This window comes from Anarhichas minor, unplaced genomic scaffold (genome assembly GCF_050575085.1).
Source record: "Anarhichas minor isolate MPS153535 unplaced genomic scaffold, ASM5057508v1 ptg000089l, whole genome shotgun sequence".
Classification (NCBI taxonomy): Eukaryota; Metazoa; Chordata; class Actinopteri; order Perciformes; family Anarhichadidae; genus Anarhichas; species Anarhichas minor.
Genome location: NW_027466535.1, coordinates 381,024 through 400,000, shown reverse-complemented (window position 1 = coordinate 400,000; position 18,977 = coordinate 381,024). Strand labels below are relative to the sequence as shown.

General features: G+C 44.3%; 1 protein-coding gene across 1 annotated transcript in view; it reads right to left on the bottom strand.

The window, feature by feature from the left end:
- The window catches only part of ptprt (protein tyrosine phosphatase receptor type T), a 321,896-nt gene that overhangs the window by 255,758 nt on the left and 47,161 nt on the right, over positions 1 to 18,977 (bottom strand). The window contains exon 2 of the mRNA XM_076082072.1: positions 5,943 to 6,068. Coding sequence (XP_075938187.1) covers positions 5,943 to 6,068 — 126 coding nt within the window. The remainder of the gene's footprint in view (positions 1 to 5,942; positions 6,069 to 18,977) is intronic.

Sequence of the window (18,977 nt, the reverse complement as noted above, 5' to 3'; positions counted from 1 at the left end):
GTGTGAGTGGGTGGAGGGAGAGTGAGGGTGGTGTGAGGGAGGGAGAGTGGGAGGGAGGGAGGGAGGGAGTGAGGGAGGGTGGGTGGGAGTGAGGGAGAGTGTGGGTGGGTGGGTGAGGGAGGGAGAGAGGGAGGGAGGGTGAGTGGGTGGAGGTGAGAGGGAGTGAGAGAGGGAGGGAGAGTGAGGGTGAGAGAGGGAGGGTGGGATTGAGGGTGAGAGGGTGGAGGGAGAGGGGAGGGAGAGAGGGAGAGAGGGATGGAGGGTGGGAGTGAGGGTGAGTGAGGGAGGGTGGGAGAGTGGGAGGGAGAGAGGTGGAGGGTGGGAGAGAGGGAGGAGGGAGGGAGGTGTGGGAGAGAGAGTGAGGGTGGGGAGGGTGAGGGTGGTGGGTGAGAGAGGGAGAGAGTGTGGGAGGGAGTGAGAGAGTGGGTGTGGGGAGTGGAGGGTGAGAGAGGGAGGGAGGAGGAGAGAGGGAGGGAGAGAGAGAGGGAGGGAGAGAGAGAGAGAGAGAGAGATGAGAGAGGGTGTGAGGGAGGGAGAGTGGGGGAGAGAGAGGGAGAGTGAGAGAGGGTGGTGAGAGGGAGGGAGGGAGAGTGGGAGAGTGGGTGGAGAGAGAGTGGGAGGGAGAGTGGAGTGAGGGAGGGTGTGGTGAGGGTGAGAGAGAGAGAGAGTGGGAGAGGGAGAGAGGGAGTGGAGAGAGGGAGAGGGAGAGGGGAGTGAGGGAGAGGTGAGAGGGAGAGGGTGGGAGGGAGGGAGGGGGAGGAGTGAGGGAGGAGAGGGAGGGAGAGAGGAGAGAGGGAGAGAGAGAGGGAGAGAGAGAGTGAGGGAGGGAGGGAGAGGAAAATGAAAGAATGGAAGTCATCAAAGAAAGAGTGAAGAGCCGTGATGCTTTCTGAAACATGGTTCAGCTCCTGGACTGTCAGTCAGTGCAAACATCAACACACACACACACACACCACTAGCATTGTTAGCTCTGACTAGCTTTCTCTAAAATCACCTAACACCTCGAGGAGGAGGAAAAACACGCTGCATTTATCTGTCAAACTCTGTCAAACCTGCAAACGCTGAATTAGAAAAGAGTCTCCAGTGGATTCTGTGTCATCACATGTTCGTAGAGGGGAATGCTGTCTGGAGGTATTAAAGCTAGAATATTAATACAATATTAGAATATTCACTTGTAAGACCAGAGTGTTTCTGTTCTGTGAGGAAGCAATAGAGGAATGTTTCATTCATAGAGCTGTCAGTGAGGAGCTGTTTATCTCCGGCTCATACCTTTAACACACTCCTTTTCTTCCTTTCTGCTTTCTCCTCTCAGCTGCTGCAATGACTCAACTTCCCTTCAGGGGTCATTAAATCTTCATCCACTGTCACTGTTGCAACCACAGAGGAACACCAACATGTCCTTATGAGGACTACAAAGAGAGGTTCTGAACATAAACATAGATGACGAAGAGCTTGAGGACAACAGGAGAACCTGAGACACATCCAGAGACATAAGAAGACTCCACCGTGAACCCGTGTGTCCTTTCATCTCTGCTCTTTCAGTTACAGCAGGAACAGAAGAAGATAGAACGTCTCTGAGCACCGTGAAGGCTTCAGGATTCTGTTTTATTTACTTTTATTCTGTAACGTAGAAGCCAGCAGTGGATTCTTTCTGCTTCACAACAGAAACTTTAGTCGTTATAACAAACTGAGCCAGAAAACATCAAAGCTGCTCTGAACGAACACTACAAATGCAGCTCAGAGAGATTTGGTTCCGTTTGGAGAAAAGATTCATGAATCCAGAGCGTCCACAGACCTGGAGTCAGTTATGAGACGTTCATGCACCATGATGATATCGATGAATGTCCTCCGTCTCCGTCGTTTCTTTGATTCAGTTCCACGTCTGTCTCTCAGTCTTCAATGTCTCACGTTCACTCCGTCTGCATTCTTCAGACTCCATGTGTGTCTCGTCCCGTCTCTACGGACACGTCCCGTCTCTACGGACTCGTCCCGTCTCTACGGACACGTCCCGTCTCTACGGACACGTCCGTCACTACGGACTCGTCCCGTCTCTACGGACTCGTCCCGTCTCTACGGACACGTCCGTCACTACGGACTCGTCCCGTCTCTACGGACACGTCCCGTCTCTACGGACACGTCCGTCACTACGGACTCGTCCCGTCTCTACGGACTCGTCCCGTCTCTACGGACTCGTCCCGTCTCTACGGACACGTCCCGTCTCTACGGACACGTCCGTCACTACGGACTCGTCCCGTCTCTACGGACTCGTCCCGTCTCTACGGACTCGTCCCGTCTCTACGGACACGTCCCGTCTCTACGGACACGTCCGTCTCTACGGACTCGTCCCGTCTCTACGGACTCGTCCCGTCTCTACGGACACGTCCGTCACTACGGACACGTCCCGTCTCTACGGACTCGTCCGTCTCTACGGACACGTCCGTCTCTTTTTTAATTGACTCGTTTTCCTCTTTTTCTCAGTTTGTCTTCCTCATTTCCTCTTCGTCATTTCTGTCATCATGAAGGAGATTTTCTCGTTCAGTTTCTCCATTACATAGTTCAGACTCTCTTTATGAGTGCATGGACACGCTGTCTGTCCTTCTATTTCACAGTGTGTCAATCTGCATGAACACAAACACACACACACACACACACTTTGTTTCAAACAGGTCTTTGATTATGTTTCACAACCTGAGGATGCTCAAGTACACAGATGGTGTTTTTTAATGTATTAATACATTTCTATCGAACATCCGCTCCATCTCTCTGTCCCCCCCCCCCCCCCCCCTTCTCTGATCATGTTTCATGTCGTGTTGACGGGAGCTCAGAACATCAGCTGCTTTGATGTTTGCTGCTGGTGTGAGTTTGTCTCGCTCAGCCTGCAGCCTGAAGGTAATGAGAGAGAAGAGTGTGTGTGTGGAATATTAGTTCATATTTAGAAATGTATGTCCCATAATTCATAGATATTATGTGTAAGCTTATTATGTCTATGTGGAGGTGATCCATGTCGATACAGAGACGATGGAGGAAGAAGCAATCTATAAACTGTCAGGACTATATGGACTAAAGACGATCCGATCTCATCACATCTAAGCTGTCAAGGAACATTCTGTCGATATTATGGAGGTGAAGCGAGAAAGAAGATGATATGATAATAACTGTGTCGATAATGGAGGCAAACAGACAAAACATAAATAAATGAAGTCAAACCGGTGGATTAGAGAGCTTTGAATAATAATATGGATAGAAACCACGAGGGAGTCTGAGCCTTAAAGAGATTTAAACTGAGCCTTAAAGAGATTTAAACTGAGCCTTAGAGAGATTTAAACTGAGCATTAAAGAGATTTAAACTGAGCCTTAGAGAGATTTAAACTGAGCATTAAAGAGATTTAAACTGAGCCTTAAAGAGATTTAAACTGAGCCTTAACGAGATTTAAACTGAGCCTTAAAGAGATTTAAACTGAGCCTTAGAGAGATTTAAACTGAGCCTTAAAGAGATTTAAACTGAGCCTTAACGAGATTTAAACTGAGCCTTAGAGAGATTTAAACTGAGCCTTAGAGAGATTTAAACTGAGCATTAAAGAGATTTAAACTGAGCCTTAAAGAGATTTAAACTGAGCCTTAACGAGATTTAAACTGAGCCTTAAAGAGATTTAAACTGAGCCTTAGAGAGATTTAAACTGAGCATTAAAGAGATTTAAACTGAGCCTTAAAGAGATTTAAACTGAGCCTTAACGAGATTTAAACTGAGCATTAAAGAAATTTTAACTGAGCCTGAAAGATATTTAAACTGAGCCTTAGAGAGATTTAAACTGAGCCTCAAAGAGATTTAAACTGAGTCTCAAAATGATTTAAACTGAGCCTTAAAAAGATTCAAACTGAGCTTTGACTAGTTTTAGAACTTCATGTCTTCTTTGCTCTGTATGAGTATAAAGAAACAGCTGGTTTCTCCAGGAGAGCTGCAGCTCTTTGGACACGAATGTCTTTTTATGGATTCAACATGGTTCTGGTCCAGTATGAGTCCATCAGCTGACTCAACATCATGAAACAAAGACTAAAGACCAGAGACAGACTATTTGTTCCTGTCTCATCAGATCCAGAGCACTCAGTCGATAGGTTGTCTATCTGAGGAGGGCAACAGGAAGTGATGGCTATCGCCCCCGACAGCCACCCGAAGATCAGACGGATGACTGACATGAGACAGATATGGAGACTGACATGAGACAGATATGGAGACAGACATGAGACAGATATGGAGACTGACATGAGACAGATATGGAGACAGACATGAGACAGATATGGAGACTGACATGAGACCGATATGGAGACAGACATGAGACAGATATGGAGACAGACATGAGACAGATATGGAGACTGACATGAGACCGATATGGAGACAGACATGAGACAGATATGGAGACAGACATGAGACAGATATGGAGACTGACATGAGACAGATATGGAGACTGACATGAGACAGATATGGAGACTGACATGAGACAGATATGGAGACAGACATGAGACAGATATGGAGACTGACATGAGACCGATATGGAGACAGACATGAGACAGATATGGAGACAGACATGAGACAGATATGGAGACTGACAGGAGACCGATATGGAGACAGACATGAGACCGATATGGAGACAGACATGAGACAGATATGGAGACAGACATGAGACAGATATGGAGACAGACATGAGACAGATATGGAGACAGACATGAGACATATATGGAGACTGACATGAGACAGATATGGAGACTGACATGAGACAGATATGGAGACAGACATGAGACAGATATGGAGACTGACATGAGACAGATATGGAGACAGACATGAGACAGATATGGAGACTGACATGAGACAGATATGGAGACAGACATGAGACCGATATGGAGACAGACATGAGACAGATATGGAGACAGACTGTCAGAGCTTCAGAGCTTCACAACCAGATCTCAGTGGGTGAGTGGAGGCTGACAGATGTGTCAAAGACAGTGATGATGATGATGATGATGATGATGATGATGATGATGATGATGGATGAGAGCAATCATTGACATGACTGATAATACGTGACTGAGAGAGAGGGGGGAGGGGTTTAGGGTCATTAGGGTGAGAAAGACATGATGATAATCAGAGAGAAAGAGAGAAAGAAACTCACTGAGCTTTAAACTAATGTGACGTCAACACATTTAAACTAATGTGACGTCAACACATCCGTGTCTTTATGAGACGCTCAGAGGGGCCGACGTGGTGTGAAGAGAGAAGAAGTCCACGAACAAACACTGGACGTCCCTCCAAAGGAGACGGCTGTTCACGTCCCACATGACACGAAAAGTCAATGTGACTTATTTTGTCACGTGACTCGTTGGTATCATCAGTTCGGTGTGACAGGCGGAGAGAGAGATGTCACATGTCAAGCTTCTCTGATGGATGTCAAACTTACACAACAAAGAGACCAACATGTGAGTGAAATCGTTTGTTCGGATGAAACTGGTCCAAAATAAAGAACTTAATATGCACAGATTCATGTTCATCAATATCTGCTGTAAAATCTAAACCGAGCTTAAAAAGACTAAAGACACCTCAGAACCGTTTCCACCAACCGACTCAATGTTCTTCTTCACCGTCACAAAGAAACACATCAAGTCGCTTTTCTCTTGTTTCTGGAGCACAAAGAAACATCCTGAAAAACAACCGGCCTCTTAATGCGTAATGCATTAAACTTCATGCAGCACATACAAACAAAAAATGAATTTGGATTGGAAGTGGATTCATATTTTTCCAGCTTTATGGTGTCCTAAGAATGTTTATAATACAAACTATATATTATATTAATACTGCTGAGAGTAGAGTCATTAAACAGTTCATTCAGCTGGATTCTCTCGACCAACGGTCATGAACAGAGATGACGTCATATAAAAACACATGGTCCTACCGGTGGGCAGGGCGGGGTCCATGGTGGGTTTCTCCCAGGAGTTGACCTGTTCCCAGGTGAATCCGTTGGTTCCCAGAGAAACGCTGTAGCCACAGCTGCTGTAGGACTCCTCAAAGGTGCAGCCGCCTGAGCAGAGAGAGGAACATGCAAACGTTACACATGATTCACTGAACACATTCAGCTTCCTGTATCGAGGTGGAGTCGAACCTGTGACTTTTTATAACAGGGTGGTCCGTCCACTAACAGCCCTTCATCTACACTGAATCACACAGACAGCTGTCAGATACAAGCTGCAATAATACATAGTTGTGTTGGACCACCATGAGCTGTGAGGATCCATAGTGTCTCAATATCTCAACTAAAGAGACCAAACTCATGAGATCAGCTGATTGTTCATGTAGTGCACAACACACACACATCATGTCCAGCATGCATGGTTTCCTGTGTGGCAATTAGAGGAAGTTCAGATTCCAGTAGCACTAATAAAAACAAATGAAAGAGTGTGACTCCATTAAACGGCTGATTAAAACCACTAAAGATGGGCTTTGATGCAATGAAAGTCTTCACAGCTTCTGTTATTCTCCATATTTGTGATTTAATTCTACAAGCGAGTACATGTTTCTAAAGCACATCTCTAATCACTTCAATAAGCTTTTAATAAGCTGCTTTTTCAATTGTTCACAGTATTATAGTAATGAAGTTATGAGCATGAAGTGAGCGACAGACAGAGTTCATCAGAGAGCAGAAGAGAGGAAACGTGAACAGAGAGATGAAGAGAAAGCGTCACATGTCAACATGATTAAGTCTCAGAGTCTCATCGTTATTTCATGGCCTGAATAAAATACATTTTCCACCACATTAGCCTTCTCTGCTCGCCTGCAGCTCTGTGCTTCTCTAATTACACATATGCTTTGACACACAACCCTTTTAATGTGTTTTGAAGCCTCTGAAATGGGACAACGTCATCGCTCTATTCATGACATCACTTCATGCTTTCTGCTGTCATCTCCTCAAAGCACATGTGTCAGTTTAAACCTGTGAACCAAAGAAAATCCTTCATAACTGGAACACTGTAAAGTCATGTAGTGCACTCAAGGTACTCAGTACTCTGTACACTATACTCCATACTCAATATACTATACACTATAGTCAATACAATATACTCAAGGCAGCTGAAGACGTTCAACCTGCCAAAGTCAATGATGGTGCACTTCTACACAGCCATCATTGAGTCCATCCTCTGCTCCTCCATCACGGTCTGGTACGCTGCAGCCACTGCCAAGGACAAGGGCAGGCTGCAGTGCATCATTCGCTCTGCTGAGAGGGTGATTGGCTGCAATCTGCCGTTCCTCCAAGACTTGTTCACTTCAAGGACCCTGAAGTGAACAAGAAAGATTGTAGCCGACCTGTGGTGAAGCCTGACCGGAGTGGCTTCTGAAGTGGTAGGAGGCAGACACGAGAGATTTTGTTCCGATATCAAAAAGGTGTTATATTTATAAAAGTACCCTGCTGCACGTGTAACCAAACATATATAGAAACAAAACAAAACAAACGTTTAACTTAGCTTAACTGAATAAAACTCAACTCATCCTAAAGTAACATAATCACGTGCACACAGCTACACACTGATCTTCCTTTCTTCCTCGTTCAGTCAAAGGGTACTTCTCAAGTCTCTTAACTGCATCCCCGTTTCCCTCACTTGCGTCCTTTCCTTGCGTCTTAGTCCCTCCCACCAGGGATGCATGGAGGAAACCATGCGAGGAGAGAGGAACGAGGAAATATGTTTTAGGAGACATGAGACGTCTTTTCCTCAGTTGCGTCACGTGAAGCGACGTCTGTTTCTGATGACGGAGGATCAGCTGATCCAGCTGTGATCAGCTGTCAGTCGGCTTTAACAGCTGGAGAGACTTTTGATAAGTTAGTGTCTGTTCACATGATCACTGTACTTAATAACAGTAACTAATAACACTAATAACTAATAAAGACACAGTAATCACCACTGTAGAGGTGTTTCTCTCTGTAGTCTGTTAACAGACTGTGTCCTGTGTTCTGTTTATAAGCACAGGATCCATTTCTACCGGCGGAATGCGATTGTCTTATTTATGAATTATTTGCATCTGTACGTTTTGAAATTGTGACTGTGACGTCATTATTAAATAACCCAGAATATGATTATTGTTTCTCTTAAATGATAAAACTCATCAAACACTCAGGAATGATGTAAAAAGTGTTTAGTCTCTCAGCTCTCTCTGACTTTAATTGTTTCCATAATAAAGTTATTGAGGGAAATATCAGATCATGAAAACACAAATCTTTCTAATAAATGTAGAAAGTTGTTTGTGGTCCTTTTGTTGTTCAGACTACAATGAACATTTATTTAAACCAGACGGTGAATCATAAACCTAATCAAATATAAACTAGAGTTTATTCTGTGACCTGTCTTCACTCTGGTGTTAAACTCAGTCAGTCAGTCCGATCGGCTGCAGCGTCCAATCACATGACTGATGAACAATGAGGGGGCGTGTCGGCCGTTAAAATACTTCCTGGAAGTCTGTTCTCGTGGTTCCTCGCTCATGGCTCCTCTGAGGTCCCTCCTCCATCCTCGCTCCTCCGAGCTACATTAGAGCTTTGGGACGGCCATCAATATGGCGGCGCAGAAACAACTTCCGGTTCAAGCGAGGAGCGAGGAAACGACAATTAAGAGACTCGAGAAGTACCCAAAGTCGTCTCCTTATGTAGAGCCTCCTATCAGCAGGATATAGTTCCTACCATGAGTGCAGGTGACACCAATTACTGACTCACTAGTTAACAGACAAAACCTATAACTTACAGCACCCCTTTAGGTAGCCAACAATTGTATATGGTTTACACTTTGCTCTACACTAATAACAATGTAAAACAGTTCATAACCAACCTACAAATCTACCTGTACATACTCTACTTCCCTCCCCCCCATACTTGGTCTGACCCAATGACATCACGGATGACATCATCCAGTGTATAAATAGAGGAAATGGTTGGGTGCCTCCCCCTTTAGCCTCTGGAACACATGGTGGGTATGGTAAACAAACAATTGACAAGCATGGTCAGATTTATAGATGAATGTAATATGGGACAAATGGTGTGTTCTCACCCACTTTGTCACACGACCCCTCTCACCCTGGTCATGAACTGTTGGAGCCCCTTCCATCTGGCAGGAGGCTGAGGTCCATCAGGACCAAGACCTCCATCAGGACCAAGACCTCACGCCACAACAGTCAACAGTTTCATCCCCAGGACAATCTCCTACCGGTCACTCCCCTGCACATCCCTTCTGTTTCTTTATTTAAACACACTTGACACTTTTACATTACACTTCATCATACTTGTTTATATTAGTTATCTGTTTGTTGTGCACTTTATTTTATGTTCTATTATATTCTATTGTAAATTTTAATATGTTTCTATTTCTTGCACTGTGTTGATTGTTTAATGTTATTCACCACCAGCCATGACAAATCCCTTGTATGTGCAACATACATTGGCAATAAACAGTTTCTGACTCTGATTCGATATACTATAGTCCATACTCAATATACTATACTCCCAATACTCAATATACTATACTCCATACTCCACACTCAATACACAATATACTCTACTCCATATTCAATACACAATACTCCATACTCAATACACAATACTTAATATACTATACTCCATACTCAATACACAATACTCAATATACTATACTCCATACTCAATATAATATACTCCATACTCAATACTCAATATATTATACTCCATACTCAATACACAATACTCAATATACTATACTCCATACTCAATATAATATACTCCATACTCAATACTCAATATATTATACTCCATACTCAATACACAATACTCAATATACTATACTCCATACTCAATATAATATACTCCATACTCAATACACAATACTCAATATATTATACTCCATACTCAATACTCAATATACTATACTCCATACTCAATACTCAATATACTATACTTCATACTCAATATACTATAGTCCATACTCAATATACTATACTCCCAATACTCAATATACTATACTCCATACTCCACACTCAATACACAATATACTCTACTCCATATTCAATACACAATACTCCATACTCAATACACAATACTCAATATACTATACTCCATACTCAATACACAATACTCAATATACTATACTCCATACTCAATACACAATACTCAATATACTATACTCCATACTCAATACACAATACTCAATATACTATACTCCATACTCAATATAATATACTCCATACTCAATACTCAATATATTATACTCCATACTCAATACACAATACTCAATATACTATACTCCATACTCAATATAATATACTCAATATACTATACTCCATACTCAATACTCAATATACTATACTCCATACTCAATATAATATACTCAATATACTATACTCCATACTCAATACTCAATATACTATACTCCATACTCAATACTCAATATACTATACTCCATACTCAATACACAAGACTCAATATACTATACTTCATACTCAATATACTATACTCCATACTCAATATACTATACTCCATACTCAATACTCAATATACTATACTCCATAGTCAATACACAATACTCAATATACTATACTCCATACTCAATATACTATACTCCATACTCAATACACAATACTCAATATACTATACTCCATACTCAATACACAATACTCAATATATTATACTCCATACTCAATACACAATACTCAATATACTATACTCCATACTCAATACACAATACTCAATATACTATACTCCATACTCAATACACAATACTCAATATACTATACTCCATACTCAATACACAATACTCAATATACTATACTCCATACTCAATACACAATACTCAATATACTATACTCCATACTCAATACACAATACTCAATATACTATACTCCATACTCAATATACCATACTCCATACTCAATACACAATACTCAATATACTATACTCCATACTCAATATACTATACTCCATACTCAATACTCAATATACTATACTCCATACTCAATACACAATACTCAATATACTATACTCCATACTCAATACACAATACTCAATATACTATACTCCATACTCAATATACTATACTCCATACTCAATACACAATACTCAATATACTATACTCCATACTCAATACACAATACTCAATATACTATACTCCATACTCAATATACTATACTCCATACTCAATACTCAATATACTATACTCCATACTCAATACACAATACTCAATATACTATACTCCATACTCAATATACTATACTCCATACTCAATACACAATACTCCATATTCAATACACAATACTCAATATACTATACTCCATACTCAATATACTATACTCCATACTCCATACACAATACTCAATATACTATACTCCATACTCCATACTCAATACACAATATACTATACTCCATACTCAATACACAATATACTATACTCCATACTCAATACACAATACTCAATATACTATACTCCATACTCAATATACTATACTCCATACTCAATACTCAATATATTATACTCCATACTCAATACACAATACTCAATATACTATACTCCATACTCAATACTCAATATACTATACTCCATACTCAATACACAATACACAATACTCAATATACTATACTCCATACTCAATACACAATACTCAATATACTATACTCCTAGACTACTAGAGAGAAACCTCTCTTTCTGTTGAGCTGCTTGTTTAACGGTAACATTGAGTCTGCCTCCTTCACACACAGAATTATTATATGATCATAAATAAAGAGCTATTTTTAAATGTTCTTATTAATCATAGTTCCATATCAACAATAAGTTAAAAGCGGGGCTTCTCCTCAGAATACAGGTAACCCGTAAATAATGTGTAATTATGATCAATTATAATCCCACTGCTTTCCTTGGTAAGAGCCGTCCTGCTTTGCTGCCCTAGAAATAAATGACAGGAAATATGTGGAATAGCTCTGATCTCGCCTCTTCAAGTGAGGCTCTTACCAGCTGGGAAATAATATTTAAAAGAAGAAGAAAGAACTCCTCCAGCCTGTGGTCTAAAAAACAACCTCCAGCTAAGAGAGAAAAGAAGCACAAACAGAAAGTTTAATAAAATAATCAATACTGAGATAATTATCTTCATTGTTCTGTGATCTCATTAGAACACTGTTATAAACAGCCAACATCAATATTCAATAGTTCAGACCACTGAGAGGGAGAAGTAGCTCACAGCGGTGTGTGTGTGTCTGTGTGTGTGTGTTCTGACACAGAACATGTGATGAAAATATAAGACTGAAATATAAATATTTAATATTAACTCTGAGCCTCTGCTCTGATTGGGTATAAGCTAGCTACTGTGTGTGTACATACAGTATACTGTGTGTGTCCCAGTGGTGGGCCGTCAGGGCCTGCAAGGCCTTCTCTGCTGGCCTAAACAGAATCACAAAGCTATATCTATTTTATAATTTTATAATTGTTCTTAAATACACTACATGTATTATAATTTATATAAATATTTTCCCATTATCTTATTTTCTCATTGCACAGCTACTGTCTTCCTCAGTTGCTCTGCTTCCAGTGCAGCTTGTTTTAAGTAGAGCTTTTAACCAATCACATTTCAATGAGATCCACTGTCCTCCATGAGCGCAGAAAACATTATATTTTCCTGAATATAAGCTTCTGCATTTTCCAGATGCTCTAGTACTATTCAAACGTATTGCAAGTCTAGTACCGAACGTTACGTACATTTAATACGTACATAGTTACAGCCTTAGAAACTGATAATATCTGTGGCGCCATCATGTGGTTATAAGGTGGTATTTCAGCTGCAGGACAACAGTGAAGGCCTAGGTATAAAATGCACGGCCCGCCACTGGTGTGTCCATACATGTCAATGTGTATGTGTTTGTATTTATGACACAAAAACAAGCAGAAGCCCTTCATCTCTGATAATTAACATTCTTGTAGTTAATATAATAAAATATTGATATGATGACTTGAGCACGTGCGCAAACACACACACACACACACACACACACACACACACACACACACACAGTATACTGTATATACACACACAGAGAAATAGAACTTACCCTCATTGATGATATAATGCAGCACGTTTCTGTCTGTCACTGTTTCATTGTTCTGTCAACTAGAGGTTAAAAAGCTCTAAATTCTGATTCCTGTTCTCATTGTAGAGGCTGACATTGAACACAACACTCATCAGCTTTTATGTTGGACGCCTCACCTTGTTTTCTTGTCAAACAGAATTATTGATCAGAAACATGTCTCTATGAGAGTTTCACTTCCTGCTGCTTCAGACGGACTCTTCAAACTGTCGGATCACTTCTTTACTTTATATGAAGAGTCATGACCTCATATGACAATCAATGGAGTCTCTTTGTTAGTTTAAAATGAGTGCTGGGCAAGTTAACACGTTATTATCGCGTTAACGCATTCATTCATTAACGCCGACAATTATATTATCGTGCGTTAACGCATTTAAAAAATATATATTATTAAGCGACATTTTTAACACAAGAACCGGGCAGCGAGTGGTGAACAGCTGTTTGTGTGGCATCTCTTCTCTCTCTGCTGCTGCTGCCGCTCCCCCCACCGGGTGACACGCCCGGTCCGGAACCGTCGGTCCCTCCTGTCTCTCACACACACACACACACACACACACACACGCTCGCGATCGTCTCATTAAAGGATCGTGACAATATCAAAACACATATTGTCGTGTTTTTAAATGAACATATACAGTAAGCACGAGAGAACAAACAGCTCTTAACTCAACTCTTTATTAGCATACCTTCCTCATGCAGGTTACTGCCACGGTACAGACTACAGGTTCCATGCTTCACCTACATTCCCCTGGGTCCTAAGTCCCTCCATGTACAGCTTCTTATCACCCTCTATGTACCAACGTACATTTATAACAAATACCACACATATTACGGTAATCAGCGTTGCATATGTGTCTGACCAAAATACCAAAAAAAGCAAAAAATAAATGATTAATTTAAATTATTGTTTTAGAGTTTTTAAACTGTTTTGTTTGTAATATGTATAATAAGCATCATTTAGTTATGTCAGGATCCCTGTCTGACCCATTGTGTGTTAACCTCTGTTTCCCCCCAATCTCCTCTCCTCATGTGTCTGTCATTCCCCTGTTTGTTTTATTATGCCATGTGCTTGGTGTTGTTTTCTCGGGCCTGCCTCCAGACACCTCCCATTGCCACAGCCCTGATGGATGCACAGCTGCGGACAATCTGGCTCGTTACCCGGCAGCATATCAACCCTGGTCTTGCAGGCCTGAGTTGTCAGTCTGTATTGTCTTCTGCCTCGGTAGCCTTCACGTTTTCCTTCACGGACTATCTGAAGCCGTGAAAGATGAACTGGCCACCTGTAATAAGCCCGGTTCATTGGAGGAGCTGATTAAACTCACGATCGGGCTGGATAATCGGATGCGGCAGAGGTGACGTGAGAGGAACTACAGGTCCCAAGGGGCATCGCCCGTGACATCATCCTCTTCCAGCTTCTGCCCTCGTGCTCCTGCGTCAGCCTATCAGGACGAGCGGATAAATCCTCAGGCTTCCAGTTCATTCCCCTCTTCCACCTCGGAGGTGGAGCCTATGCAGCTCGGCCGTGCTCACCTTTCGCCACAGGAGAGAGATAGGCGGATCAGAGCAGGCGAGTGCCTGTACTGTGTCCACCTGGGACATTCCATTTCCTCCTGTCCAGTTCGGTCAAACGGGGGCGCTCGCCAGTAATGGTTGGGATACTGGTGAGCGGACTGAGCCTTCTCTCAACTCCCGACCAAGACTGTTGATGCCTGCGTCTCTCTCTCTGCACTCTCTCTCTCTCTCTCTCTCTCTCTCTCTCGGCTCTGGTGGACTCTGGAGCAGAACAAAATTTCATGGACACTGAATTTATAGCCAGAGCCCAGATTCCCTTAGAGATGAGTGTCCGCTAGTGGTCAATGCCCTAGACAGCAGCTTCCTGGCCAGAGTCACTCACCGGACCCAGCCGCTGCAGCTCATCCTGTCCGGTAATCACAGAGAGAGACTTCAGTTTTACGTTTTTCCTTCTCCGCAAAACCCCCTAGTTCTGGGCCATCCTTGGCTCACCACCCATAACCCTCAGATTGATTGGGCGGCGGGGAGGATTGCCGCATGGAGCCCCTACTGTCATGCTAACTGTCAAAGATCTGCGCTACCCCCTGGAGGACCTCCCCAGGGCTACCACGAGCCTTCGCCAGATCTCGCCTCCATGCCCACCGCCTACCATGACATCGGGGAGGTGTTTAGCAAGGCTCGGGCCCTCTCCTTACCACCTCACCACCCCTACGACTGCGCTATTGACCTCCACCCGGGTGCTTCGCTCCCTTCCAGTCGGTTATATAACCTGTCTAGACCTGAGAAGGCGTCCATGGAGGAGTACATTACATTACATTACATTACAGTCATTTACAATATGACTGTAATGTAATGTAATGTAATGTAGGTGTATTCAACATCGGTTTTCGAGAGAACAACTAGTCACCAGAAGTAATAAGTGCATGTCCTTTCCTCAAACAAGCATCTAAGAGCATAAACCAGAGCCAACGTACAGTGCAGAAACAAACGAATGCAATAAGTGCCACAAACTAATATAAAAACAATAAGTGCAATACGCTAGTATGAATACAATAGATGCTAAGTAAGTGCTAAGTGGAAGGGTAGGCCTTCTTGAAGAGGTGAGTTTTCAGCCTGCGCCGAAAGATGGGCAGCGACTCTGCCGTCCTGACGTCAGTGGGGAGTTCATTCCACCACTGTGGGGCCAGGACAGAAAACAGCCGCGACCGGGTCGATCGGCCGCAGGGACCTCTGAGCGACGGGGCAACCAGTCGCCCCGAGGTAGCAGAGCGAAGTGGTCGGGCCGGGGTGTAGGGCTTGACCATGGCCTGGAGATAGGAAGGACCTGTTCCTTTCACTGCCCTGTAGGCTAGCACCAGAGTCTTAAACTGGATGCGGGCTCTTACAGGTAGCCAGTGTAGAGAACGGAGAAGGGAAGTTGTGTGGGAGAACTTGGGGCAATTGAACACCAGGCGAGCTGCAGCTTTCTGGACAAGCTCCAGAGGTCTGATGGCCGACGCCGGGGCTCCGGCAAGTAGAGAGTTGCAGTAGTCCAGGCGGGAGATGACAAGAGCCTGGATTAGCACCTGCGCCGTCTCATCAGTGAGGAAGGGGCGAATCCTCCTGATGTTGTAGAGCAGGAATCTGCAGGAGCGTGTAACCGATGCAATGTTTGCTGAGAACGACAGTTGGTCATCCAGGGTCACACCCAGGTTTCTCGCAGTCCGAGTTGGCGTCACCACGGTATCATCAATGGTGATGGACAGGTCTCGGTGCGGGCAACCCTTCCCCGGGAGGAACAGTAGCTCGGTTTTGTCCAGGTTGAGCTTGAGGTGGTGTGTCGTCATCCACTTCGAGATGTCAGCCAAGCACGCAGCGATGCGTGCCTCCACTTGAGTGTCCCCGGGGGGAAATGACAAGACCAGCTGGGTGTCATCGGCATAACAATGGTAGGAGAAGTCATGCGAGCGAATAAGAGAACCCAGAGATGTTGTGTAGAGCGAGAAGAGAAGGGGGCCCAGGACTGAGCCTTGTGGAACCCCCGTAGTCAGCATGCGTGGTTCCGACACAGAGCCCCTCAATGACACCTGGTAGGATCGACCTGTCAGGTAGGATGCAAACAGGGAGAGTGCAGAGCCTGAAACGCCCATCCCCTCGAGGGTGGATAGGAGGATCTGGTGGTTAACAGTGTCAAACGCCGCAGACAGGTCCAGGAGAATCAGGACAGAGGAGAGAGAGTTAGATCTTGCTGCGTGAAGCGACTCCGTCACCGCAAGGAGGGCTGTCTCAGTCGAGTGACCCACTTTGAACCCGGACTGGTGAGGGTCCAAGAGGTTGTTTTGGTGGAGATAGGAGGATAGTTGAGTAAAGACAGCACATTCAAGTGTTTTGGAAAGAAAGGGTAGAAGAGACACCGGTCTGAAGTCCTTGACATCAGAGGGGTCAAGTGATGGTTTCTTCAGAAGGGGGGTGACTCTAGCAGTCTTGAAAGCCGTGGGAAAGCATCCTGAAACAAGAGATGTGTTCATGAGGTGGGTGAGAAAAGGAAGGAGTTCAGTCGCAATAGACTGAAGAAGAGGGGAGGGGATCGGGTCAAGGGAGCACGTGGTGGGGCGGTTAGATGTAAGAAGGTTGAGGACCTCGTCAGGGGAGAGGGGAGCAAGATAGGGTAAGATGGGGCATGTAGAGGGGAGGGAGAGCTGTGGGGGAAGAGCTGGAGATGGTAGAGAGGGAGAGGGTGGACAGGGAGAGAGTGGACAGGGGGGCTGAGAGAAGGAGGATCTGATATCGTTTACCTTCTTGTCAAAGAAGTTGGCGAAATCGTCAGGGAGAAGGGAGGAAGTAGGAGGAGGGGGTGGGGGTTGGAGGAGTGAAGAGAAAGTTTCGAAGAGTTTTTTAGGATTGGAAGCAGAGGTTAGGATTTTGGAGCGAAAGAAAGCAGCTTTAGCAGTAGATAGAGTGATGGAAAAAGTGGAAAGAAGAGCTTGGAATTTAAGAAGGTCCCCCGGGAGTTTGCCTTTTCTCCATTTACGCTCCGCCTCTCTTAGGCTCCGTCTGTCAGTATGCACTGAGTCCGACAGACACGGGGCAGGTGGAGTTGGCCGTGCAGGCCTGGAGGTGAAGGGACAGAGGTTGTCCAAAGAAGAGGAAAGGGTGGAGAGGAGAAGATCAGTAGCAATATCAGGGGATAGGAGAGAGAAGGCTTCAGGGTCAGGGAGAGCAGAGGTAACAGAAGATGAAAGATCAGCCCTGGAGAGGGAGCGGAGATGACTACGGGTAGAAACCATGTGGGTAGGTGGTGGAAGTACGGGGGGAGAGGAGAGGGAGAGGAAGTAAGACATGAAATAGTGGTCAGAGAGCTGGAGGGGAGTGACGGAGAGGTTAGCAGTAGAACAGTGTCTAGTGAAGATAAGATCCAGCTGGTTGCCGGCCTTGTGGGTAGGAGGAGAAGAGGCGGGGTAAAGGTCAAAAGAGGAGAGGAAGGAAAGAAGCGGTTCTAATTTATCAGTCTGGATGTTAAAGTCTCCGAGCAGGATGAGTGCGGAGCCATCATCATGGAAGTGTGAGACTAATGTGTCGAGATCTTCCAAGAGCTCACCAAGAGGGCCTGGTGGGCGATACACAACAGCAATGGTGAGCTTGACTGGATAAGTGACAGTAACCGCATGAAATTCGAAAGAGGACGGGGAGAACTGAGGAACCGAGACAAGAGTGTATTTCCATTTTGGGGAAATTAGCAAGCCAGTACCACCACCCCGCCTCGCAGCTCTGGGAGTGTGAGAGAAAGAGTACACTTCTGACAGAGCTGCAGGTGTGGTGGTATTTTCTGGCGTGATCCAGGTCTCAGTTAGAGCAAGAAAGCTGAGAGAGAGCAAGGAAGCGTAGCCCGAGATAAACTCAGCTTTCGGCACTGCCGACTGGCAATTCCAGAGCCCCCCCGATACCACTTGCTCAACATGAGCTGAGAGAGTAGGATAAATGAGGTTAGCGGGGTCACGGCACCTGGGAGTGGCCCAATATCTACGTGACCACCGAGCAGAAGAGAGGACCGAAATCGGATGCAAACACATGGTTTGAACAATAAAAATGAGGCAACTACACGTTCGAGAAGTCTTAGCTTGATGAAGTCGGGCTTGAAAAAGTCGCCTTGTTGCCTTTGTTCGCCCTAGCCTTCCTTTGCCAGACGCTTGAAAGCTGACGCTTCCAGCCTACAGAAATGCTTAACGACAGCAATCTACTGATTGTCTGCCAGGAGTGTAGGCTCCTCCCTTGCAATTAGCAAAGCTATTCAGCAGCTGAGACTAAATCACACCTCCTCAGACAGGCAGAAACTCAGTCCAATCACCACTGAGGCAAGCCTAA